We start from the raw sequence: 27,242 nt of genomic DNA, 5'->3' as shown, positions 1-27,242 counted from the left end.
TAGTGAAGTAACACAAGAGAAGCAGTCAGAGGAAGGACTGGCCCAGAGCGTGCATGCAAATCTTAAGTAACATCGGCTTTAGTGCTTACATGCTGGGAACAAGATTTCCTAAGCAAAATAGTAGGATGTGTAAATGAATGCTGAAGGTCACGTTTAGACTTAGGATATAATGGTTTAAGTTTGTGGGTGTGTGGCTGAGGCTAAGATAGCCTTATATTTTTGTAACTCTGGAATGTCTAAAGATGAGGACATAGGACATTTAAGGTCAATCTAATCCAGTCTTTGGAATTCCTAATTAATTTTGCCAAAAGAGGCAAGATTTCTATTAAACTACTTATCCTTTGGAAAAAAATTTTCCTTTGTAAAAAATACTACCATGTTTGCTATTCACATAATGAAAGCATTTATAAGAGTAGATAATAATCACTCTTTCTTTTCCAATCTGGAACAGAAACCTCAATTGTTCCATAAATGTAGGATAAATGCCTACAGTTTTCACTAAAAGCAGTTTCGTTTATTTTTGTCAGTCTTTTCATTTACACGAATGACCTCGAGTTTGAAGTATCTGTAGCATCTCTTTACACTGTAGTCACTTTTCACCAACATCTCGTTGCATGAAAGAAGCACTCATTTGTATAAGGAAATAGACTATAATCCCCCAGCAAAAATACTGCATTATATAAATGGACAGGTGCAAGTTGTGAGAATCAGAACTCAGAAGAGAAACAGCTGAAAAAAAACCCCCCGACAACAACAAAAAACTCAACATGTACACACAGGAAGTAAGATTCTATTTAAGGCAGAGTAAAGTCTACAGCCACAGCCAAACACAGAGTCAGGTAAACAAACAACAGTCTTGAGGAAACCAAAAGACATTGGTTTAGCAATAGAACAAAGTTCGAGTTTCACATTCACAAATAAAGGAAACAAAATCATACAGTCTCAATGATGCATAAATAGTATGAAAGAAATGCTTTGTAAACTAGAACTAGACAGTCTCAAAAAATTAAAATTTTCTGCTAATAAAAGCTCCAGCAAATATATTTAGTGGTGAAACTTTTTTTTTTTTTTTTTTTTTTTTAACATAGAGCAGAGGTCAGCAAACGTTCTGCAAAGGGCCAGCTATTTTAGGCTTTGTGGTCATTCGGTGTCTGTTGCAATTACTCAGCTTGGCTGGTGTGAGGACGCTGTTATTGACAACACATAAACAAACGAGGAAGCCGTGTTCCAGTAGGTGTAACCTTTACGTGAACAGGCAATGGCTGGACTTGGCCCTCAGGTGGAGTTTGCTGACCCCATAGAGAGAAATCAGACCAGGATGTCAGCGATCAGTATTTCTGCTCACTTTTGTGCTGTCGCCACTATTATTTAATATACTCTACAGTAAAACAATTGGATAAAGAAATGAGAGGTATAAAAGTGGCAAAAGTAAAATATTAACCTTTGTAGGTGGGTCCGTATACATAATAAAGCCAAGGAGAGCGCTTGAAAAACTATTATAAATTGTAAGTCGTCATTGAATTGGGTTGGTAACAAATTTGACATATAAAATCCCACCTTAATTCTAATAACCAGTCAGAAAACACGATGAGAGATAGATAAAGCACAGCAACTACAGAGATAAGAATGGAAAATTTAGAAAAGTGAAGTGTCTGTTTTGAGAGCTTTAATGTGCTCCTGATAAAAGCCTTGATGGGGAAATACAGTGCATATTTTCAAAACATCAATTCTCCTTAAAGTAACTAATATAATGTCATCCAAGAATTTCTGCTGGCATTTTTTTATGGAGACTAGAAGCTCACTAAAATTCTTACAAACAGGCACATAAAGTTCTTACGAAAAAATAGACAAAACCCTGAACAAAAGAAGTTTATTTGCTTTGTTGATGTCTCTGCTGGACTGTAACCTCCGTGAGAGAAGGTCACTGTTTCCTAGGGTTTGAGATAGCAGAAGATATGCTGCATTTTTAAATATTTATGTTTGTGAATTCCTACCTCACATTTAACCCAAAATAATTTGCAGATGGAACAGAACATCTTAATCAATAGTAGAAACAAGACAAATAAAGATGACAAAAATTCATTCAACTCAGTCTCCTTCCTCCTCCAAAAAACTTTAAAGCTCTCCTGAGAAATGAACTGGTACAAATAAATTTGAAACACGTGACCAAGAATCCATTCTATAAGGAGCTCTTCCAGCCAATGAAAACGATCAATAGTTCAATTTATTAAAGTGAGCAAACGATTTGAACAGCCCCCAAACTGGATATGGCTTTTAAATGTACTTCAAAGCAATGTTATAGTTAATGATAATAATATGAACAATCAGAATTACAATGATGTACCATGTTTGACATCTGAGCTGGCAATGCCCATATGTTTGATTATATACTGCTTTGTCATGGTGTGGGAAAAAGGTGCTCCCACATTTTTGGTGGAAGTATAAACCAGTGCCATCTCTTTGCAAGGCAGTTTGGCAAGACCTATGCATTTTACATGCAAATAGTAGACACAGTCTTGTTTGCAATAGCAAGTCTGAAGACCATTTAGGTGTTGATCAGTAACAGGTGGGTTAATTCAAGCAGTGACGTACTCTGCATCCTTAACAATGCTCAGTAGTCAGCACAAGGTGGTGCCCCAGTCTGTAAGACCTTTACCTTTCCCTGCCCACATATACACACACTATCTTTTGGGGATGAGCAGAAAATGGGCTGAGTTGGGTGAGAGGGATGAGGAAAGGGCACATTTCACTTTATATCTTCTCATATCCTTTGCTTTTTCAAAATAATACTAAAAGGTATCTCCCATTAAAAATAATTTTAATAGAAGCTAATAGAAATAAATGCATTTTGCTAAAACAGTTGAGACATTCTTATCATTACCTGTCTATAAAAGACAAAAACAAAAAAAGAGAGAGATGAATATTACTGACAATGGAGAGATGGAATTTATGTGCTGAATTACTCAAAACAGTACCCTAACAAGAACATAAGCTTTTCTGCATGTTCCTATGTAATATTTAGGAAAAATATTGACCATACTAGTGGTAAAAGGAAAAAATACTTATTTCTAAGAAGTATGTTAAAAAGATTATTTCCTAAGAGCAATTAAAATTTTCAATTTCAATTTTTTTTTTTTTGTGAGGAAGATAGCCCTGAGCTAACATCTGTCGCCAATCCTCTGCTTTTTGCTGAGGAAGACTGGCCCTGGGCTAACATCCGTGCCCATCTTCCTCCACTTTATATGGGATGCCGTCACAGCATGGCTTGACAAGCGGTACAATGGCGCGCGTCCGGGATCCGAACCCCGGGATGCCGCAGCAGAGCGCTTGCACTCAACCACTACATCACTGGGCCGGCCCCTCGATTTTAATTTTTTGAATTCAAAATTCAAAATTCAAATTCAAAAACTTCAATTTTAATATTTTCCCTCTAACATAAAACAACCTGGATACATAGAAATTGAAAACAAAACAAGACAAAAACAACAAAAAAACCTCTTAACTATTTGGTTAACTAAATTAAAAAGGGAAACTGATTTAAAAGAGAATGAATTTCAGATTGCCGTGCCTAAACACTGTTCTACAGACACACGATTTGAATCAAACATTTGCTTTACTGCACGAAGCAGTCCACCAGAGGGAGTAGAACAGGAAGAGAATTGTGGCTGCAAAAAGCAACAAAAACCTCTGTGGTCATAAAGAAATCAATACGATCTACAGAAGGTTACTTTTAGGATGAGATGATTGAGAAAGTTTCTATGCTTAGAGCCAAGAATAAATAAAGGTGGAGGAAGCAGAGAAAAAAAAAATAAACAAGTACTTCTTTCTAAGTCCCTTCTTAGGCAATTCATAGCATCTCATTTAAACTTTCCATTAAATAATATCAATATATAAAGAGTATTATTGTCCTCACTCTACAGAGTTGAAAGCTGAGGTTCTGTAAAGGTGAAGAGCTTGCTGTTTTAGGAAAAAGCATATTCATGCACATCTAATTACAATGCTCTACCTTTTCCAATACATCCCAGAGTGGGAAGTGATAAACCCCAAAGAAAGATGAGTGGAAGGGACCAAGTGGAAGGATTAACTTGGGATAGGCAGACGGACACCTTCTCCTGTAAAATTGAGGAGAGACTGGGGAGAGGGTAAGGACATTATTCCAGTACAGGCAGGACTGTAGGTTGGAGGGATGTAAATTAAGACTGGTGGTTAAAGTTATTTTCTGGGAATAAGTGACATACCAAAGCTCTTGTGTTGTCTCTATCCTTTCATTATACTTTCTGCTTCTCCTGCTGCGTCTTTCTTCACAGGTGTCTTGACTGATCCCATTGAAGCAGTCAAGACTACAGGGCTCAAAATCAATTCGACCCAGTTTTGAATATTGATTCATCCCTCGCTTCCCCAGCAAATCCATTTAACTCATCTGCGACTCAGTTTCCTCACTTGACAAAGAAGACTCCCAAATCGTACAGCACTTCAATCACTGTGAGCTGCAGTTAACACATTATTAGCACAGTTAACGCAGTAACATCCCCAGACTCCCCAAAAACTGTGGACCAGACATCAACTCATCTTGACCTTCCACTCACAGCACCCAACTCTGTCCTATTTTAGACCTAGAGACTGGAAACGGTTGAGGAACTTACCAAGCACCCCAAACAAATATACTTTGGAGGTGGACTTTTTCATCAAAACAGGAAAATGGGACACATTCTTTCAAAGGGTATCTTTGGTCCCTGGGCTCTGACTCGTCTGAACGGAGAGAGCGAGCGCACAGAGTAGAGTTTGATGAATAGATTCCAATCAGTAGTGGAGAAAGAAAGGGGAGAGAGAAGTGGCAAGAACAAGGCAGGAGAAAATACTCACCGACTCAACTCCTCACCTCCGAGATCACATCCCAACTAGCAACCACGTGGTGCCGGTCTTTGGGGAGTCCTGGGCCAGTGACGTTGTGGCCGTCCATTGGCTGCCACGGTTCCGAACGGCCAGACCTGGAGTAGATGTGGAGCAGCTGCTTTCTGCACCTGTATGCCCTGCCCCTTTCCCACCTGTCCTCATGCTATTGGTGAAGATGGTGCATCACTCCAAGCACACCTGTGCCCAGGAGCTCTGGAGGAGTACAGCCTTCACCTGGTTGTCCCAGAGCAACAAGTGTGCACGTGTGTCCTTCTTTTACATGACCTGGCATTTATCAACCACTCTTTAATGATGCTGCTGTTGTTTGTTCCATCAACTTTCTCCATAAAACTCTCTTATCTGAACTATCTGGGTTCCCTGTGAACTCACAGTAAGCGTTCCTGTTTGTTATCAAATGAATGTTCTCCCCAACATTCTAAAGAGTCCACCTTGGGTAATAGAAATACCAGCTACCTTGTGCCTTGAGTCTCCACATTAATGGTAATCTCCCAGAGCGTTTCTTTCTTTTTCCCCCCAGCTTTATGGAGGTATAATTGACAACACTCTGTTGGTTTAAGGTGTATGCCGTGTTGATTTCAATACATTTACATATAGCAAAATGATTACCACAGTAACAATATCTCCTACTTCAGCAGTTCCCAAACTTCACCGCAGGTTAGAATCCCCTGGGGGAACTTTTAAAATCCCTGATGCGTGGGCCACATCCCATTTTAATTAAGTTAGGATGTCTGGTGCTGGGAGCCAGGCAACATGCTTTTCAAGATTCCCACGTAATATAATAAGCCACAAAGATTGGGAACCGCTGTCCTTCTCAGCCCTGCTCTTCTCAAGGCATGTTCCCTTATTGCCTTAGCAAAGGGGGTGTCTCCCAGGCGCTTTTGGGGGACATGTCAGTGGGTGGGTTCTCTGGCTTTACACTGCCCAATTCTGAGCCTGCTGACCCCAGGCAAGGCAGTTTGGGCAGCCCCACCTCCTTCTTAGTGGTGCATGTGATCAGCTGCAGCTGTCAAATTCTGGGCTCTGGAGAACAAATTAAAGCAAATTTTCGATTGAGAGTTTGACTTTGGATGGAGCTTTCTTTTTGTCTACCCCTTAAAAATAGGGTGGGAGTGGGGCTGAGAATCCCCACTGCTCTGACTTTTGCAACAAAACTCTTTTAGAGAGTGGAGAAACCAACACAGGCAACATCTGATCATTACTTTGTGTAGAAAAGATGACTATTTCAAAAGGAAAAATCATAGATTGCTTTCTAGATCTTTGCTTTCTAAATGATGTCCTAGCTACTTTAATCATGTTCTAGTTAGTTAGGACTGGAAAAAATTCGGAGTCTGCCCACGATGTACAGTCCTTTTCCGTGATGTTGGACGGGAGGCCACCTGCATATTCTGACAGCTTCTGAGTCCTGTGGACAACAACTGAGAAGACGATGGATGCAGGAAACCATCCTCTAGAGCATCCAGTCTGGATCTAGGTTCAGCCTACCACAGTCCAAGAAAAATTTGCTTAAATTTGTTTTACTCTGTTAACGGATTAAACTCATTAAGAAAAAGTTGAGTCATCCTTCATTTTTTTAAGGAGTTCTTAAAGGTGAGGTGATTTCCCTTTTCCATCACTTGCTACATCATCTTCCTTGGAAATTGCCTCTGGACCCTTTTTCCAGGCAAGTTAAGGAACATGTTTCTCCCATTTTTTTTTTTTTTTATAATTTTATTTATTTATTTATTTATTTATTTATTTATTTCCCCCAAAGCCCCAGTAGAGAGTTGTATGTCATAGCTGCATATCCTTCTAGTTGCTGTACGTGGGACGCGGCCTCAGCATGGCCGGAGAAGCGGTGCGTCGGTGCGCGCCCAGGATCCGAACCCGGGCCGCCAGCAGCGGAGCACGCGCACTTAACCGCTAAGCCATGTCGCCGGCCCTGTTTCTCCCTTTTTAATGGTTGATGTACCAGTCTACTGGTAAATAAATAACACTTGGAAAGTTTTCACATTGCATTTATGTACATTTTTTATTAAATTCTCCTAAAACCCTAGTAAGTGAGACCAACATTTCCCAGAGACGACGTTAACATGACATATTCAAAAACATCTAGAAGCCAGGTGTGGAAGGGGCTAGAACTCTCCTTCATGGTGCCCCCAATACAGTGACTAATGGATGACAAACACACAAGCCTCCATATCTCCAATTCAGTGACTAACACATGAGGCTCAATATCTCCGAGGGAGCCTTTTGGAGGTCATGCCTTACACCATTTCCCAGAACTAACTGAGCCATTCCAGACTCGGAATGGCCCACAGAATAGGCAACCATTTCCCAATTTCTGATTAGGAAAAAAATATGCAGGGGCCACCAGATCAATTCATCCATGCTGCCTCATCATAGCCCTCAGAATCCCAGTCCTGCATTATCTTCAGGATTTCGTTGTTCACTGCTGGGCCCTCCAGCCTTGTCATAATATCCACTCCATGACTCTGTTTCTTCTCCCTGTGAAGGATAGTCAGGTTTTATTCTCTGACACTTGGTTTTCTTTTGCAGTCCTAGAAAAGTGTGCAAAACCTGTAGGGCAGAAATTTAGCATCCAGGAGACCATTCTGGTCCCATAGAGTAAATCAAGACCAGTGGTGTAGCTCTCAAGAGCTCAGGGATGGAGTCAAAGTGCCACGGTTCAACCACATACTGGGTGTGGTGGGCAGCCTCCAAATGCTCCCAGTGACCCTTCCTCCTGTTATTCACACTCTTGTGAGACCCCTTTATCATTGGGCTATAGTTGGTCTGTTTCACCAACAGAATAAGGCAGCAGTGATGGAATGCCACTTTCAAGATTAAGTAATAAGACTGTGGCTCTGTTTTGGGCTCTCTCTCTCTCATCAGTTGCTCTGGAGGAAGCCAGCTGCAACGTCATGTGCAGCCCTATGGAGAGTGACCGAGGTCTCCTGCCAATGGCCACATGGGCGAGCTTGGAAGTTGATCCTCCAGCCCCCATCAAACTCCAGTCAACAGCTTAATTAAGACCTCATGGGACACCATGAGCTAGAACCACCCAGTGAAACCACTCCTATATTTCTGACCCTCAGAAATTGTATAAGAAAATAAAAGTGTTGTCTTAATTGACTAAGCATTGAGGTAATTTGTTACAGAGCAATAGATAACGAATGCACCAGGTGTAGTTATAACCTTCACCCAGAACCACCACTGATGGAGAACATCATGATGTCAAGTGCTGTGTTAACTGCCTTAAAGATGCACTTTATTTCAATCCTCATAACATCTCCATGGAGGAAGATGCCATCCCAACCTTACAGATGGGGAAACCGACACTCAGAAAGGTAAACTAACCTGTTCACAGTTGTAGAGTCGGTAAGTGATAAACTCAGTGGTTTAAGACAAAGAGAGGAGATGAAGAAAAGACACAATTTAAAATCAGATGGGAGAATCCAGATCAATTTTCCCACCATAAACAAGCAGGAGTTGGGGTTTGATCAGCCACATAAGGGAAAGTATAAATCTCCAGGAAACAAGAGACAGATGTTAGCAACAACTGCAATACTCTTTTGAGTCCAGAATCACACTCTTTATGAGGAGCTCTTTTGGGCTGTGGTTTCTGCACAGGGGACCTAGTGAACACTTACAGAATGACCTTTGCTTTCCATTTCCGCTTCTGAAGGGCCTCACTCAAGAGCCGAGTGCCACTGAGCCCAATATCATTCCTGCTCAAGTCCAGATATCCCAGACTTTGGTTGCTGAGGAGCATGGAAGCCATAGCCCGGCAGCAGACGGAGGTGAACTGACAACTTTCCAGCCTGTGGGGTAGAAGCAGACAGCAGAAAAGTCGCCACATCCCACATCTGAGAGCTCAGCCAGCCCCATGGTCCACAGCCTGGAAATCATGCTCTGACTAGAACAAGTCATTTAATTCCAAATATATTTTGAGTACCTACCAGGTGTCAGTGCCTGTGTGTTTTGGATGATTATCCAGAGTAGGCTATGCGATTCCTAAACCCAAGAAGTTATGAGCCACATATCTCTTTCAAAAACTGATTGTCGCTATTCATTACCTTAGCTCATTCAGAAAATATTTATTTAGCACCACTTATGTGCCAGGCACTGCGCTGGGCATTGTTGACACAACAGGGAGGGAAACAGAGGCCATCCTGGCTTCCTGGAACTCACAGTTGATTGGGGGGGATGGGGAGAAGGAGGCAGATAACCAAATAAATATATTCATATAGCACATGTGGAAATTAGTAAACAGAAACCTCATTAAATTGGAGTCAGGAGGCCAAGAGGGGGAGCTCTCATGCTCCGTATTGATAGCAGAGCCCAACAGGAAGAAGAAAGACTTCCTTTTCTTGACTGGCAAGAAGCTCAGCCAGTGAAAAGCCACTACACATCGAACCCTCAGTTCCTCCAATGGACTCAGTTTACAACAGCCCTCCCAACTCCCTCTTCCCTTCTGTAAACGAGTTTCTCCTCCCTTGCTGCTGGAGGGCTTACATGTGGCTTGAGCCATGGTTGCAGACCACGAGTTGCAATACTTTGCTGATCCTGAATAAACCCATTTTTGCAGGAGAAATAACTGGCTGTCTACTTGTTTAAGGTCAACACGTGGTTTCACTATTCTAACATGTCAGGTGTTCTGATTCCTCTCTGAATAGATGTCTTGGCTCTCAGATGTAGTATTCACGGAAAAATGGGAGAGACGGGTCCAGAAACAAACTGTATGATAAATACAGTGCCGGCACGTAAGAGCAAGTGGTGTGTGGGTGAGGAAAGGTACCGAAGGGAAGTCGTGTTGGATCCTATCCTTGAACAGAGAATAAAATCCCTCCAGGGAGCAAGGCTATTATGAGTACTGCTAAACAGGCATGACAGAGGGTCCCCTGGGGTCCCCTTGTCTTCTACTTTTGCATTCTTTGCTTTCTTTTTGATTACCTACCCCTCTGCCCCATGAACTTTGACTAGCTAATAAATGACCAGCCAAAACTACAAGGGCATGTACCCGGCTTTGCCCTGGTTTATGCACATCCTGACCCTGTTCCAGGCAGGGAGGCAGTGGCACTGCCTCTGAACATCAGCCGAATCAAGCCTTTAACCTCGATGTGAGTCACTTAAAACATTTGACAGTAGAAAAAGGAGTGTCATTCTAAAATAAATAATTCTAATTATAAATCCGACCCACAGGTATGTAATGATTTTTTTTTAAATGAAGAGCATAAACAATAAAAATCTGGGTTCTTGCTGGGAAAAAATAATGATACAGATACCTTTTCTACAAAACTAGAATTCCATAGAATAAAATCTAGATTTTTAGGTCAAGAAGTTTAGGATGGGGTCGATGAATTTTATTTATTTTATTTTTTCCCCCCAAAGCCCCAGTAGATAGTCGTATGTCATAGCTGCACATCCTTCTAGTTGCTGTATGTGGGACGCGGCCTCAGCATGGCAGGAGAAGCGGTGCGTAGGTGCGCGCCCGGGATCCGAACCCAGGCTGCCAGCAGCGGAGCGCGCGCACTTAACCGCTAAGCCACGGGGCCGGCCCGGGTCCATGAATTTTATACTCAGCCAAGAGACTGCTTATTGGTGAAAGTAGATTAAAAAAAATAGTCTCGAGGAGTGACGTCAGCATCATGGCGGAGTGAGCTTTCCCGTGAATTCTTCCCCCACAAAATACAACAAAAGTAACAGCCACAGACCAACAACGGAATCCCAGACAGTGAAAAGCTGGAGCGGAGGGATCCACACTGCCGCACATCTGAGAGCGGAATGTGCTGGGCCCCCGGAGGAAGTGGGGAGAGGTAAGGAGGACTCCGCTCCCTCCCCATCAGATCAGCGATCCGGTCCGCGCGGCTCCCAGAGAGGGGGGAGGGGCGGCCCTCGGCGGGAAACTGTAGCTCTTCGGGCTCTCTCAGCCAGTGGGAAACTCCCGCACAGAGGGCTCAGAGGAGCCACAGGGCTACCATCAACATCTGAGCAACCCAGAGAGCGGATAAAGAGGGGCAAACGAGAAGCCTCCCACGTCAGGGACCCAGAGGGCAAAAGAGAGAGCTCCCCCCTCCCCGCAACCCGGAGTCTGCAGCTCGACCAGATCTAGCGGTCCGAGGCAGACCTGAATAAACTGGACTGGACCCGTGGATCGCAGTGGGGAAAAGAAACAAAACAAAACAAAACAAAACTGCGGATCGCAGCAGAAAAACCGGGGCAGAGCGCAGGGGGCTTAGACTACACAGCCCTTTACCACCAGACAGTGGCGGCAGGTGGAAATTGCAACCAGAGACTTCCAGGATGAGGAAAATCAAAACCAACACAGGAACCACAATGCAAAAATATATGAAATCACCAGACCAGAAACAAAATGACAAGCACCCAGAAATCAACCCCGAAGACACAGAAATCCATAAACTAAATGACAGAGATTTCAAAATAGCTATCATAAAAACACTCAACGAAATACGAGACAACACAGACAAACAATTAAATGAGATTAGGAGTTTCTTCACAAAAGAGATTGAAATCATAAAGAAAAACCTATCAGGGCTGATGGAGATGAAGAACACAATGGAGGAGATAAAGGAGAATCTGGAATCTTTAAAGAACAGAGCTGACAATATGGAGGAAAGAATCAGTACTTTAGAGGATAGGAATACAGATATACTCCAGATGGAAGAAGAGAGAGAACTAAGACTAAAAAGAAATGAAGAAAGACTCCGAGAAATATCGGACTCTATTAGAAAATGTAACATAAGAATTATAGGTATTCCTGAGGGAGAGGAGAGGGAAAGAGGAACAGAGAGCCTATTCAAGGAAATAATAGCTGAAAATTTCCCAAATCTGGGGAAGGAGCAGGAAATACCAGTAAGCGAAGCCAACAGGACTCCTATATATATTAACAGACAAAGGCCTTCACCACGACACCTAGTGGTAAGGCTAGCCAGGGTCAACGACAAAGAAACAATATTAAGGGCAGCTAGACAAAAACAAAAAATAACGTACAAAGGAACTCCCATCAGGCTCTCAGCGGATTTCTCAACAGAAACTTTTCAGGCTAGAAGAGACTGGAATGATATATTCAAAATACTAAAAGACAAAAACTTTCAGCCAAGAATACTCTAGCCAGCAAAAATATCCTTCAAATATGATGGAGAAATAGTAACTCTCCCAGATAAACAAAAGCTAAGGGAGTTCATGGCCACGAGACCGCCACTACAAGAAATACTCAAGAAGGCCCTCAGGCCTGAAAACAAAAAGAGAAAGGGAACACAAAGCTTGGAGTAAGGAGAAAAGTAGGTAGACAAAATCAGAGAAATAGTAGATCTTTACCGGAATAGGTTAGCAACCACTTAAATACTAAACTCAAAGATCAAAGGAAGAAATTCACCAAAAATAAATTTAACCTCATCACTGTAAACACACAGCCACAACACAAGATAGAATAAGGTATAACAAGAGCAACTTAGAAGGGGAAGAGGAAAGTGACTGAATTGACTTAGTATAAGGAAATAGGAGGCTATCAGATAATGGACTATCTCATACAGAAGATTTTTCGCCCAAACCTCAAGGTAACCACTAAACAAATAATCAAATTAAAACCACATATGATAAACAAAGAGAAAACTAGAAGAATCATAAGACAGAACAACCAAACTGAATTGGCAGTCCAAAACAAATGGGACAAGAAACAAAGGAAATGCAAAAGAACCAGAAAATAAGTGACAAAACAGCAACATTCAACCCTCATATTTCAATAATTACCCTAAATGTAAATGGATTGAACTCTCCAATCAAAAGATACAGAGTGGCAGGATGGATTAAAAAGCAAGACCCAACAATATGCTGCCTTCAGGAAACACATCTTAGCACTAAAGACAAGCACAGGCTCAGAGTGAAAGGATGGAAGACAATACTCCAAGCTAATGGCAAACAAAAGAAAGCAGGTGTTGCCATACTCATATCAGACAAAGTAGACTTCAAGATAAAACAGGTTAAGAAAGACAAAGAAGGGAAATATATAATGATAAAAGGGACACTCCATCAAGAAGACATATCACTTATAAATATATATGCACCCAACATAGGAGCACCAATGTACATAAAACAACTATTAACAAACCTAAAAGGAGAAATCAACAACAACACAATAATAGTAGGGGATCTTAACACCCCACTTACAGCAATGGATAGATCATCCAGACAAAAAGTTAATAAAGAAATATTAGACTTAAATGAAAAACTGGACGAGATGGACCTAGTAGACATATACAGAGCACTCCACCCAAAAACAGCTGACTACACATTCTTCTCAAGCGCGCATGGAACATTCTCTAGGATAGACCATATGTTGGGAAACAAAGCAAGCCTCAATAAATTTAAGAAGATTGAAATCATAACAAGCATCTTTTCAGACCATAAGGCTATGAAACTGGAAATGAACCAGGAAAAAAAAACTGGGAAAGTGACAAAAATGTGGAGATTAAACAACATGCTACTGAACAACCAATGGATCATTGATGAAATTAAAGGAGAAATCAAAAACTATCTGGAAACAAATGAAAATGATAACATGCCATATCAAACCATATGGGACGCAGCAAAAGCGGTCCTGAGAGGGAAACTCATAGCGATACAAGCCCACCTTAACAAACAAGAAAAAGCCCTAATAGGCAACCTTAAATTACACCTAACAGAACTAGAAAAAGAAGAACAAACAAAGCCCAAAGCCAGCAGAAGGAGAGAAATAATAAAAATCAGAGCAGAAATAAATGATATTGAGACCAAAAAAACAGTAGAAAGGATTAATGAAATAAAGAGTTGGTTCTTCGAGAAGATAAACAAAATAGACAAACCCTTAGCCAGGCTAACTAAGAAAAAAAGAGAAAAGGCTCAAGTAAATAAAATTAGAAATGAAAGAGGAGAAATTACAACGGATACCATGGAAATACAGAGGATTATAAGAGAATACTATGAGAAATTATATGCCAACAAATTGGACAATCTAGAAGAAATGGATAAATTCTTAGACTTATACAACCTCCCAAAATTGAACCAAGAAGAAATGGAGAATCTGAATAGACCAATCACAAGCAAAGAGATTGAAATAGTAATCAAAAACCTCCCAAAAAATAAAAGTCCAGGACCAGATGGCTTCTCCAGTGAATTTTACCAAACATTCAAAGAAGATTTAATACCCATCCTCCTCAAACTATTCCAAAAAATAGAGGAAGATGGAACACTTCCTGAATCATTCTATGAGGCCAACATCACCTTGATACCAAAACCAGACAAAGACAATACAAAGAAAGAAAATTACAGGCCAATATCGCTGATGAACATTGATGCAAAAATCCTCAACAAAATATTGGCAAACCGAATACAACAATATATTAAAAAGATCATACACCATGATCAAGTGGGATTTATACCAGAGACGCAGGGATGGTTCAACATCCGCAAATCAATCAACGTGATACATCACATCAACAAAACAAAGAATAAAAACCACATGATCGTCTCAATAGACGCAGAGAAGGCATTTGACAAGATACAACATCCATTTATGATAAAAACTCTCAATAAAATGGGAATAGAAGGAAAGTACCTCAACATAATAAAGGCCATATATGACAAACCCACAGCTAACATCATACTCAACGGGGAAAGACTGAAAGCCATTCCTCTGAGAACAGGAACGAGGCAGGGCTGCCCACTCTCACCACTCCTGTTCAACATAGTACTGGAGGTTTTGGCCAGAGCAATTAGGCAAGAAAAAGGAATAAAAGGAATCCAAATAGGTAACGAAGAAGTGAAACTCTCACTATTTGCAGATGACATGATTGTATATATAGAAAACCCTAAAGAATCTGTTGGAAAACTGTTAGAAACAATCAACAACTACAGCAAAGTTGCAGGGTACAAAATCAATCTACAAAAATCAGTTGCATTTCTATATGCTAATAATGAACTAACAGAAAGAGAGCTCAAAAAGATAATACCATTTACAATTGCATCAAAAAGAATAAAATACCTAGGAATAAATCTTACCAAGGAGGTGAAGGACCTATACAATGAGAACTACAAGACATTATTGAGGGAAATCTACGATGACATAAAGAAATGGAAAGATATCCCATGCACGTGGATTGGAAGAATAAACATAGTTAAAATGTCTATATTACCTAAAGCAATCTACAGATTCAATGCAATCCCAATCAGAATCCCAATGACATTCTTCACAGAAATAGAAAAAAGAATACTAAAATTTATATGGGGCAACAAAAGACCCCGAATAGCTAAAGAAATCCTAAAGAAAAAGAACAAAGCAGGAGGCATCACAATTCCTGACTTCAAAACATACTACAAAGCAATAGTAATCAAAACAGCATGGTACTGGTACAAAAACAGACACACAGATCAATGGAACAGAATTGAAAGCCCAGAAATAAAACCACACATATACGGACAGCTAATTTTCGACAAAGGTGCTAAGGACATGCAATGGAGAAAGGAAAGTCTCTACAATAAATGGTGTTGGGAAAACTGGACATCCACATGCAAAAGAATGAAAGTGGACCATGTGCTATCGCCATTCACAAAAATTAACTCAAAATGGATCAAAGACCTGAAGGTGAGACCTGAAACTATAAAACTCATAGAAGAAAATATAGGCAACACACTATTTGACATTGGGTTTAAAGGAATCTTTTCGGATGACATGCCTACCCAGACTAGGGAAACTAAAGAAAAAATAAACAAGTGGGACTTTATCAGACTAAAGAGCTTTTATAAGACAAATGAAACCAGAATCAAGATGAACAAACAACCAACCAGCTGGGAGAGAATATTTGCAAAACATACATCTGACAAGGGGTTGATCTCCATAATATATAAAGAACTCACACAATTGAACAACAAAAAAACAAACAACCCGATCAAAAAATGGGCAGAGGAAATGAACAGACACTTCTCCAAGGAAGATATACAGATGGCCAATAGGCACATGAAAAGATGCTCAACATCACTAATCATCAGGGAAATGCAAATCAAAACAACACTAAGATACCACCTCACGCCCGTTAGAATGGCTATAATCACCAAGACAAAAAACAACAAATGTTGGAGAGGATGTGGAGAAACAGGAACCCTCATACACAGCTGGTGGGAATGCAAATTGGTGCAGCCTCTATGGAAAACGGTATGGAGATTCCTCAAAGAATTAAAAATAGAGATGCCCTATGATCCAGCCATCCCACTACTGGGAATCTATCCAACGCACCTGAAATCAACAATCCAAAGAGGCTTATGCACCCCTATGTTCATTGCAGCATTATTCACCATAGCCAAGAAGTGGAAGCAACCTAAGTGTCCCTCGACTGACGATTGGATTAAGAAAATGTGGTATATATATACAATGGAATACTACTCAGCCATAAAAAAAGACAAAATCGTCCCATTTGCAACAACATGGATGGGCCTGGAGCGTATTATGTTAAGTGAAATAAGCCAGAAAGAGAAAGACAAACACTGTATGATCTCACTCATATGTGGAATATAAACCAACACATGGACAGAGAAAACTGGACTGTGGTTACCCGGGAAGTGGGGGTGGGGGGTGGGCACAAGGGGTGAAGGGAGTCATATATGGGGTGATGGACAAACAAAAATGTACAACCCAAAATTTCACAATGTTAGAAACCATTAAAATATCAATAAAAAAAAAATAGTCTCACTCAAGCAAAGACTTAGAAAATACTAAATAAACACTCATCTGGAAATTTCTTTCATACCTGAAAATATATTTTACTCAGTCTAAGAGATAAATCAATATTTAAAACCCAAGACTAAATTTCTGGAGTAAAACATTTGTGACCTACAGTGAATGCTGGATTCCCTTCAGGTACAGTAGTTAATTGCCCACAAAAATGAAATCAACTATCGGGACTAATTCTAGAAATTAAAGATGTAACTTAAAAGGATGACTTAAATAACCTAGGTTTAAAACCAGTAAAGAACAGAAAATGTGGGTAGAAAAGAGGGAAAAATAGCTTCATTCTTTGACTGCCAGAAAAGAGATGTTTATAAATCTTTTCCAAATACTTAAGGTAACCACTAAAAGAGCTAAAAATAGGCTGAATCCTTTCAGATCTCTGGCTAGTATGCATGTTAGCAGAGAGACCTCATAGGAGAAGGAAAAAAAAAAAAAAAAGAAATTATATATAAAAAAGGATCCCTAAGCATAAAAATCGATTTCAGAAGACCAGCTATCTCAGGGATCAGTCTAAACCCAACAAATAAACTCTTCTTTATCTTTTATCAAATGGAAGAATATTTCCTAGAACAAGCGTCCTCACTCTAGCATGCGTGGGAGTCACCTGGAAGTGCTTGTTAGCACAGACTGTCAGGAACCACCCTCAGAGGATCCAGCAATCCCACTTCTGGGTATTCACCCAAAGGCATTGAAATCAGGATCTTCAAGAGATATCTGCATCCCCATGTTCACTGCAGCATTATCCACGATAGCCGAGATATGGGAACAACCTAAATGCCCATCAGTGGATGAATGGATAAAGAAAATGTGGTGTATATATGCAATGGAGTATTATTCGGCCTTAAGAAGGAAGCAAAACCTGCCATTTGTAACAACAAGGATGGACCTTGAGGCTATTATGCTAAGTGCAATGTCAGACAGAGAAAGACAAATACTGCAAGAATTTGCATTTCTAACAACTTCCCAGATGAAGTTCCTAGTCTGAGGACCACACTTTGAGAACCACCACTCTGAAGCTTCCAAGTCCTCCAAGTTCTCCAGAAATGCAAAACACTTTCCCATATTCCACCCTGAGAGAATTTTACCGACAATGGTTCTGTCTCAAAGAAGGAACCGGGGGTAACTTACTCCAGGATCTGTAGGGCAGAGTCAGGGTTCATCAGGGCCCCACAGAGCAAGATCACCCCATCGTCCTTCAGGCTGTTAAAACCAAGGTCCAGACTTCTCAGGTTTTTATTTCTGTCAAGAGCAGATGCCATATCCTGACAGCAATCAGAGGTCAAAGCACAATTTCTCAGCCTGCAAACAAAGACACATAAAGAAAAACCATCCAAAACACCCTTAGATTTGACTTCTTTCTTGCTGTAACAGCTTTATCGAGATATAATTAACATGCCATACAATTCACCCATTTAAAGTGTACAAGCATTGTTTTTTTAGTATATTTTATGGAGTTGGCACAACATTTACCACAATGTTAGAATATTTTCATCACCCCAAACAGGAAAACCCTGTACCCTTTAGCATCATTCTCAACTTCTTCCCCCACCCACACCCAGTTCTAGCAACCACTAATCTGCTTTCTGGATATTTATTGAAAGGAATTGAAATCATCATCTTGAAGAGATATCTGCACCACCATGTTCACTGCCGCATGACGGATTTGCCTATTCTGGATGTTTCATATAAATGGAATCACATACTATGTGGTCTTTTGTGTTTGGCTTCTTTCATTTACCATAATATTTTCAAGGTTCATCCACGTTGTAGCATGTATCAGTACTTCATTCCTTTTTATGTTTCCATTGTATGGATAGGTCACACTTTCTTTATCCGTTTGTCAGCTCATGGACACTTGGGTTGTTTCCACTTTTTGCCTTTTGTGAATAATGCTGCTGTGAACATCTGTGTATAGGTTTTTGTATAGATGTATGTTTTTATTTCTCTTGAGTATACACCGAGGAGTGGAATATCTGAGTCATACATTAGGTCCACATGTAACACTTTGAGGAGCTGCTAGACTGTTTTCTAAAGCTGTTGCTCCATTTCCTGCTCCTTTTTGGGAAGCTAAAAATGTGTTCCAGTGGGATCAGGAGGTATTTTGTGCCACTTTTGCATTTCTGGTTTTATGAGCCAGCAAATTTCTTTATAGTTTAAGACAGTCTGAGTTTATTTTCTATTAATAATACACAGAAGCGTCCTGACACCTAAGGGAAATCGTTTATAGAATTAATGATAGAGTGAGATAAACACCGAAGCGGATCTCATTTAGTGTGTCTTCTGGTCCATACCTCTGAGTTAGTAACACTACCCACTTCCTAAAGCAGTAAGTTAGGTCACCTTACCTGATCTCAAAGACATAACACTCACTCCGAATGTCCAGGGGTTATGAGAACATGTTAGACCAGAGGCTCCCAACTTTCCAGGTTCGTGCCTTCCTTAACATCTTAGTAGTTTTCTCACGTCACCCCTGTTCCTCACAGATTTTGTGGTGCACTTGCTCTTATGATAGCAACTGCTGAAAACCTAGCTTTGCCAAGATAAGCTGTCATTGAAAGAAATGTAGCACAATCTGAGGTTGACACGGAACTGTGTCAAGCTATTGGTTCTTGCAGTGAAGAACAGAGGGCAATATCTCTTAAATTTAAAATATCCTGCAGTGCCTCTGTGAGTTCACTCCTGGGTGCTTTGGCACACGGTTTGAGAACTCTGCCACTAGCTAATTTGCCTCTGAGACTGAAATAATAACAACGCTCCTCTTTATTACACTTTCCTCCAGTGTCAGCACAATGCCCAATGTGCGGTAGGCACTTCATAAATGTGTTGCATAAGTAAATAAACATATATAACAGGTTTTCTCAATCAGCCTCTTCTACTCCGGGGAATTCCAAGAAGAGAACATTTTGGGACTTACACCAGCCTCTGTAGAGGACACTCAGCGTGTTGTAAGGCATTCCAAAGCTGTTTTGCCCCTTCATCCTTCAAGGCATTTTCTGCCAAGCTCAGATGGGTCAGCATCTTGTTACTCTTGAGAGAAGAGATAAGACTTTCATAAGAAATCAACGTGAGGTCACAATTCTCCAACCTGTGTGCGAGAAGCATACAGATGGGGTGCAATTTAATTCATTCCCATGATTGGATTTTCTTTGTCTCATACTTAGAGATGAAAATTTCAATCTGGGCTTTCCTTCTAAATGCAAACGCCTCATCATACCTCTGTTACCACCTCTGAGGGCTTCCAAGTGTTAAAGGAGAGGGTAGCAACTTTATTGTGAGAATGGCAGGGTGAAGGAGTTGTGGATCAGGCAAATGGTTACACAGTGGGATTAAGAGGGAAGAGAAAGAGATCACCAATGACTAAAGAATAAAAAAACAGATGTGGAGATGGCACAGGAAGAGACATCATTTCACAAGTTAAAAAATATAGACACATTAAAGACATGAGCAGGCACGCATATTAGAGAAACCAAGATGAATAGTAAGGTTACAAAACAATTTTCATTAGTAATGAAGGAAATGCAAATTAAAACAATAAGATACTATTTCCTGCTCAATAGATTGGCAAAAACAGTAACGAGAATACGACAATAACGAGAGTTGGATGAGAATCTGGAGTTATGGGAACCATCATACACACTGCTGGAGGGACTGCAAATTGTTCAAATACTCTAGAAACAAACCTGATAAAACTGAAGGTGAATGCTTTCCATGACCCAGCAATTCTACTCCTAGAATGTTCATTACAAGTGTGTGTGTGTGTGTGTGTGTGTGTGTGTGTGTGTGCATCCACATGTGTGTAAGCAGCCCAAAGGATGCAGGTAGGATGGATACCTAAATTGTTGTATATTCACACAAATGTTATCATTCATCAGTAAGGAGGAACCGGCTCCAGAAGCAACTAAGCACAGATGAATAGTAAAATGTTGGTGGATCAGAAAAAGAACACATGACAGATGAGGCCACTTATGTGAAATTCAAAGCAATGCCAAACTATGTGATGCTCTGTGTAAGGACACATGTATAGCAGCACTATACATAAAAGTAAGGATCCTGATCAACCCGATTCAAGATTGTGGAGTGTGGGGCAGGGTTTTCAGACAACCAGTGAGGAAGGAAAAAAGTACTAGTGAGGTTCTAGTTCATAAACTGGTTGATGGATACATTGGGTTCATGATAATTATGTATTCTAGGACATTAGGTATAAGTATTTACTTTTATGAAGATATTCCCATCCCTCCCCGCCCCCCACCGCCGCTCTCTCTCTTTCTCTTGGCTCAATTCTTCATTGACCCATCTGTAATTGTATCAATCACAAGACTTAAGTTTATTCCATTATACGCACATTCTCCCATTACTGCTTTTCCCCCCAAAGCACTCAGTCTACCAAACAAATGAACAACAGTCACGAACACAACAAAAACACTTACGACATCCTCTCCAGTTGGGCCATTGACAGGTAATATGTCCCAAACTTATCCAGGGAGCTACATCTTAGCATTAGAGTCTTCAAGTTCATGTTACTTTTGAGATTCTCGGCAAGATTAAGCCAACTATTGGGGGTGACCAGGCAATCTTCCAACCTATAGAAGCCACACAAAAATGCTGAGCTGTAGCTCCTGGGGAAAACGGTGCCCACATAGCCACATAGATCTCACATTCTTGTTCTTCACACACGAGTGACTCTAGGGGTTATTCTGTCTTTTCTACTAGGTAAGCCTGCATCAAATTGAGCATTTTAGTCACAAATTACCAGCAGAAAATAATACACATGGGGCCAGGACCAACTGGCATAGGCTAACAACTGGGCTCTAACTGTGAGCCAAGGACTCAATTCAGCCCTTGAAATACAACTTCTTTTTACATTTATTTGCCAAACAATCTTTAAGACAAAGATCTGAGATTCAGTCATGTGAGATAACTCTCCCTAAGTCACACAGCTGCCATCTTGTCAAGCTAGGTTTCCATCTCAAGTCAACCTGTTCATAAAAACGTTTAGCAAGCGATTATGCTTTACACCTCCACCTCCTGGCCGCCCGAGCTTTCTGTTCTGTAAAAGAAGAGCAGTAAAACATAGAGATTATCCAGGCTCCATTCAGCTCTGATGAATGTAAAGGAGTATGATTGGCAGATGGAAACAAAACGAGAGGCTGCATAAATTTTGTTGAGGCAACGGTAACACACAGAAAGGCTGGTGGGGCATGTATGCTAAGCAGTTTTGTGTTGGTATATGTTTAACGGCCGACTCTGGAGAAAGAAGTCCTGACATGCAGTGTCTGACAATGTGCGTAGTGTAAATACTCCCACCACGGCTGATTTCAAGCTGCCTGTGTGAAGTCATTGACTGCGGGGTTGGGAAGAGATATGCAGCAGCACGCCATTATATAGTATTTTCACCGCACAGATAGAGTAGGCATCAACAACATGAAGAGCACACATTAGGAGCTGACAAACGATGGTCCACGGGGCAAATGTGGCTTGCTACCCGCATTTGTATAGCCTGTGAACTAAGAATGTTTTTTTTTTAAAAATTTAAAATGGTTAAAAAAAAATCAAAAGAATATTTTGCATGAAAATTAAATCAAACTCAAATTCCAGTGTTGATAAATAAATAAATCCATTAGTAAATTACATAATTAATAAAGGCAACAAATTATATAATTGATAATTAATAAATCAGGAATAAAGTTATTAATACATTGTATTATTAATACATAGTTAATAAACTAATAACAATAAAATTTTATTGAAACATAGCCACATCCATTCATTTACATATCAACCACGTTAGTACTATCAATAGTTGTTCAACTATTAGTTGAATAGTCGTGACAGAGACCGTATGGCTCGCACAGCCAAAAGTATTCCTTACCTGGTCCTTCATAGAAAAAGTTTGCTGAGCCCTGGCAGCGGTAACAGTAAAGTACAGTAAAAGAAATCAGGAATTAATGTTTTCATGATCTATTACCTTTGTTTCTTAATATAATTTATTTAATACTAAGTTTATATGATTTAATTTTTTAAATAATGCTGTTTAACAACCAGCTCACAAAATTCCTGAATGTTTAACAGTCAGCTCTTGCAAGCCAGTATGAGCTGGCTCAAGTTCACCACTGGGGCTACAGTTTCCCCATCGCAGACGCTAGATTTGATTATTAGAACGTAATAAAATTGCACTATTCAAGCTGAGTGGAACTTAAAACCGGAGAGTAGAGTGGTGGTTGCCAGGGGCTAGGGGGTGGGGGAAATGGGAGATGTTGGTCAAAGGGCTCAAACTTCCTGGTATAAGATGAATAAGGCCTGGGGATCTAATGTACAGCATGGTGACAATAGTTAACAATACTGTGTTGTATACTTAAAATTTTAAAATTTGCTAAGAGAGTAGATCTCAAGTGTTCTTACCACGCACAAAAAATTGGTAATTATGTGAGGTCATGGATGTGTTAATTAGCTTGATTGTGGTGATCATTTCACAACATATGTGTATATTAAATCATCAGGTTGTACACCCTAATAAAAAAGCTGAGTGAAACTAATAACTAGATCAAAAGAGAGGGGACAGGCAGACTGAACATGTAACCCCATCTCTGAAAAGACGGTCTGGATGCCAGGGTTCTCTCTCCATCCCAGTCTCAGATCTTACCTCAGACACTGTAGATAACACTGTGGATATTTCAAGGCTGTGCATAGAAAGTTCATGGCTTCACATCTCACTTCTGTGCCTTGTATTTCCAAGTATCTCAGATACTGGTTTTCAGTCAAAACTTGGATTAAGTCTTCATTCAGCATGGTGGGATCCACTCGCCTAAGGCTGGAGAGGTAAGCAGTGTCTGGTTATAACAGAACACCGTCAGTAAATTAGTTCCCTCTTTTTAAAAAATTTTTAAAACAGCTTTATTAAAGTATAATTAATATACCAAAAAATGCGTCTATCATATATTTAATGCATCCAATTTGATAAGTTTGGATATATGCATACACCTGTGAAACCATCACCACAATCAAGGTAGCTAATTAGTTCTTTTTTTCCTCCAACTTTATTGAGATATAATTGACATATAACAATGTGTAAGCTTAAGGTGTGTGGCATTTTGATTTGACACACTTATATATTGCAAAATGATTACCACTGTAGGATTAGCTAATATCTCCACCACATGGCATAATTACCATGTTGTTTTCGTTGTGAGACCATTGAAGATGTACTCTCTTAGCAATTTTTGAGTATACAACACAGTATTGTTGACTATGGTCACCATGCTATACATTAGATCCCCAGAACTTATTCATCTTTTAACTGGAAGTTTGTACCTTTTGACTACATCTCTCCATTTGCTAATTACTTCATCTACCTTCAGTTGGTCCATAAATATCTGCAGGCCCTTTCTGTGCAGTCCAGGGCTCCAAACTGGGTTCTATTCTCAGCCCAGCCTCCCTAGTTTGATGACCTTATGTAAGTCACTTAACATCCGTAGGCTTCAGTTTCAGGTCCACAAGAGAGAGCACATGATGTTTCCTCCTTAGGATGATTGAGAGAATTAATATACACAATGCCTGTAACAGGCTGGGCACAGTGCTTGACATACAAGGCGCTCCTATGACATACATAAGCACTCAAAAAGTGGGAGCTAGTAACTTTTATAATAACAGGAAAGAAAACAGGTCAGATACTGGCCAGGGGCCACATGATATCTGCTGGGCTATTTCAAGGAATTTTCATGAATTATTGGGTTTCTGGGTTTTAAAAACGGTAGTGAGAGGGAGAATGGAGTAGTGGCTGGGAGAACTGATTCTGGAGCCAGATTGCCCAGTTTAAATTTGTATTCTAGCTACACATCATTGGTGTAATCTTGTGCCTTGGTTTCTTCATCTGTGAAATGCGAATACCTCCTTCTTAGGGTCGTAGTAAGTTTTAAGAGCACTGAAATGCAAAGCACCTAATACAGCCTGGCAGAGGGGAAGCACTGCATAAATGTTTGCTGTTACATTTCTTTGCTGTTGAAAATAATGTTGCAGTGATGTTCTTGTTCATTCCTCTGGGTATCTACATATGGATTTATCTAGGATGGATTTTGAAAAGTAGAACTTGGGGCCGAGGCGTACATGCGTTTTTCTTTTCATATGGCCTGCCAAACCACAGCTGAATCTGTCTCATCTTCCTTCCTCATAGAAATCTTGTCTCTTCCAATCCAGCTCCAACTTACCCTCCTTGGCGAGGCTTACCTCATGCAGGGAACCTGCTAATGGTGACGAATCACAGAAGCATGGTGTGGTGATGGAGAAGGCGAGCTTCCTTCAGACTGCCTGAGATGGAGAGCACTCCCCAAAGCTTATCAGCTGTGTGATCTTAGACAAGTGACTTAACCCCTCTGGTTCTCACTTTCTCAAAAAATCAAGATAATAGTACCTACCTCAAGGGAATGCAGGGGTAAACCATACTAAGTGCCTACCTAGCACATGGCACCTCTTGGGCAGTGACATCCAGAGAGTAAAAACCACTAGGATTTTTAATTTTTTGAGGAACCTCCACACTGTTTTCCATAGTGGCTATACCGATTCACAGTCCCACCAACAATGCACGAGGGTTCTCTTTTCTCCACTTTCTTGCTAACATTTATGTCTTGTCTTTTTGATGATAGCCGTTCTAACAAGTGAGAGGTGATAGCTCATTGTGGTTTTGATTTGCATTTCCCTGATGATTAGTGATTTGAGCATCTTTTTCATATTGGCCATTTGTATGTCTCCTTTGGAAAAATGATCTCACTTATGTGTGGAATCTAAAAAAAAAAAAACCAAACTCATAGAAAAAGAGATTAGATTTGTGGTTACCAGAGGCAAGGGGAGGGGGAATTGAAGGAAAGTGGTCAAAAGGTACAAACTTCCAGTTATAACATAAGTAAGTTCTAGGGATGTAATGTACAATGTGATATGACTATAGTTAATGATGCTGTATGGTATATCTGAAAGTTGCTAAGACAGTAGATCCTAAAAGTTCTCATCACAAGGGAAAAAAATTTTTTGTAACTATATGAGATGATAGATGTTAACTAAACTTATTGTGGTGACCATTTTGCAATATATGTATGTCAAGTCATTATGCTGTATACTTTAAACTTACACAGTGTTGTATGTCAATTATATCTCAATAAAGCTGAAAAAAAACTATGGACATGGATGCTTTCTGCAAGTCAGGTGTGAGCATAGAAGGAGTAAACAAATTGGATGGAAATAGATTTTTTCCATGGAATTTCTTCCAGCCACGATTTGTCTTATACTCACATTAGTTTTCGTAGTTTACACTGAGGGTCTTTCAGTGCTGTAGAAAGAACTTTGACTGCATCAGGCTCCATCAAGCTGTTTGTCACAGCCAGGACTTCCAAACTCTCATGCGTCCTAAACACAGAGCAGAAGTCTTGCCACCAGAGAGCACACCTATCATTGCCTTCAGTTCTATGCAGAAGGGGGAAAAGAGAAAAATGGCTCATCGTTAGAGATTAAACTTGAAAAAACCTAGTAGGAAACCCAGGGTTGGTGTCCCTATCCTGCTTACAATCACAGACCCCTTTATGACCCTAGTAAGACTCCCTCATGTAAAAAAATGCCCAGAAGAACCACTACAACATTTCTCACTTCATTCCAGGAAGATCTACAGCCTTAGGCAAGGACACTGATATTTTCCCATGACTTATGAGGAAGGGAAGTTGCTTTGTAATCACTTAGGATTTATATGTATGTGTGATGACAACTTTTAAGATCTACTCTCTCAGAAAATTTCCAATATATGATACAGTAAAATACTGTATTGCATATTTGAAAGTTTCTAACTATGTGAGATGATGAGTGTGTTAACTAACCTTTTTGTGGCAATCATTTCCCAATATATACATACATAGAATCACTTTGTTGTATACCTTAAACTTACACAACGTTATATGTCAATCACATCTTAATAAAGCTGGGAAAAATATACCAACTCCCTTCAAGAACTTCCACCAAAGTTATCAGTGGACTAAGCGACACAAAAAGAAGTTTGTCATCCTTTAAGAGTTCTATCAATGTTGGGTTTTAAGATTATTCAGCCTTACATCAAGACATTGGGATTAGACTGTTGAGGTCTTTGTTGGGAAGACCAATAGGCAACACCAACTTGGGTATCAAGCTCTTAGCATTCATTCTCCTCCCAAATACAGGTACTCAGGGGCTGGAAGGCCAATCAGATGTGATGCGGAGCAGTTTGGAGCTGCTCATGTAAGTTGGAAGTATACGGGGAATAGCCTGTCCTGTGCAGCCATTCAATATCTGAGTGAATAAGATTCATTCCATCCATGAAATACCAAGACTCCTCGGAGAGCAATTTGGTGATACAGTTAAAGATGTGATATGTACACCCTGTGACCAAGCAACTCCTTTTACAAAAATATACCCTACAATAGGGGTTGGCAAACTTTTTCTATAATTGGCCAGATAGCAAATATATTCAGTTTTTGCAGGACATATACTTTGTGGCAACTGCTCATTTCTGCTGTAACAGTGCAGTAGCTGTCACAGGAGATACGTCGCAAGTGAGCACGGC

The 27,242-nt window shown here is 40.2% G+C and overlaps 1 protein-coding gene across 1 annotated transcript in view; it reads right to left on the bottom strand.

The window, feature by feature from the left end:
- Positions 1-4,436: 4,436 nt before the first annotated feature.
- NLRP8 (NLR family pyrin domain containing 8) overlaps positions 4,437-27,242 on the bottom strand; it is a gene marked incomplete at its 5' end in the record, with an annotated part of 37,850 nt that continues 15,044 nt past the window's right edge. The window contains 8 exons of the mRNA XM_058530787.1: positions 4,437-4,487; positions 4,880-4,988; positions 8,544-8,714; positions 17,801-17,971; positions 19,587-19,757; positions 21,100-21,252; positions 23,313-23,480; positions 25,949-26,119. Coding sequence (XP_058386770.1) covers positions 4,437-4,487; positions 4,880-4,988; positions 8,544-8,714; positions 17,801-17,971; positions 19,587-19,757; positions 21,100-21,252; positions 23,313-23,480; positions 25,949-26,119 — 1,165 coding nt within the window. The remainder of the gene's footprint in view (positions 4,488-4,879; positions 4,989-8,543; positions 8,715-17,800; positions 17,972-19,586; positions 19,758-21,099; positions 21,253-23,312; positions 23,481-25,948; positions 26,120-27,242) is intronic.

The sequence above is a fragment of the Diceros bicornis genome, chromosome 34 (assembly GCF_020826845.1).
Source record: "Diceros bicornis minor isolate mBicDic1 chromosome 34, mDicBic1.mat.cur, whole genome shotgun sequence".
NCBI classification, from domain to species: domain Eukaryota; kingdom Metazoa; phylum Chordata; class Mammalia; order Perissodactyla; family Rhinocerotidae; genus Diceros; species Diceros bicornis.
The sequence above is the reverse complement of the archived record's forward strand: the minus strand, read 5'-3'. Positions and strand labels throughout refer to the sequence as shown.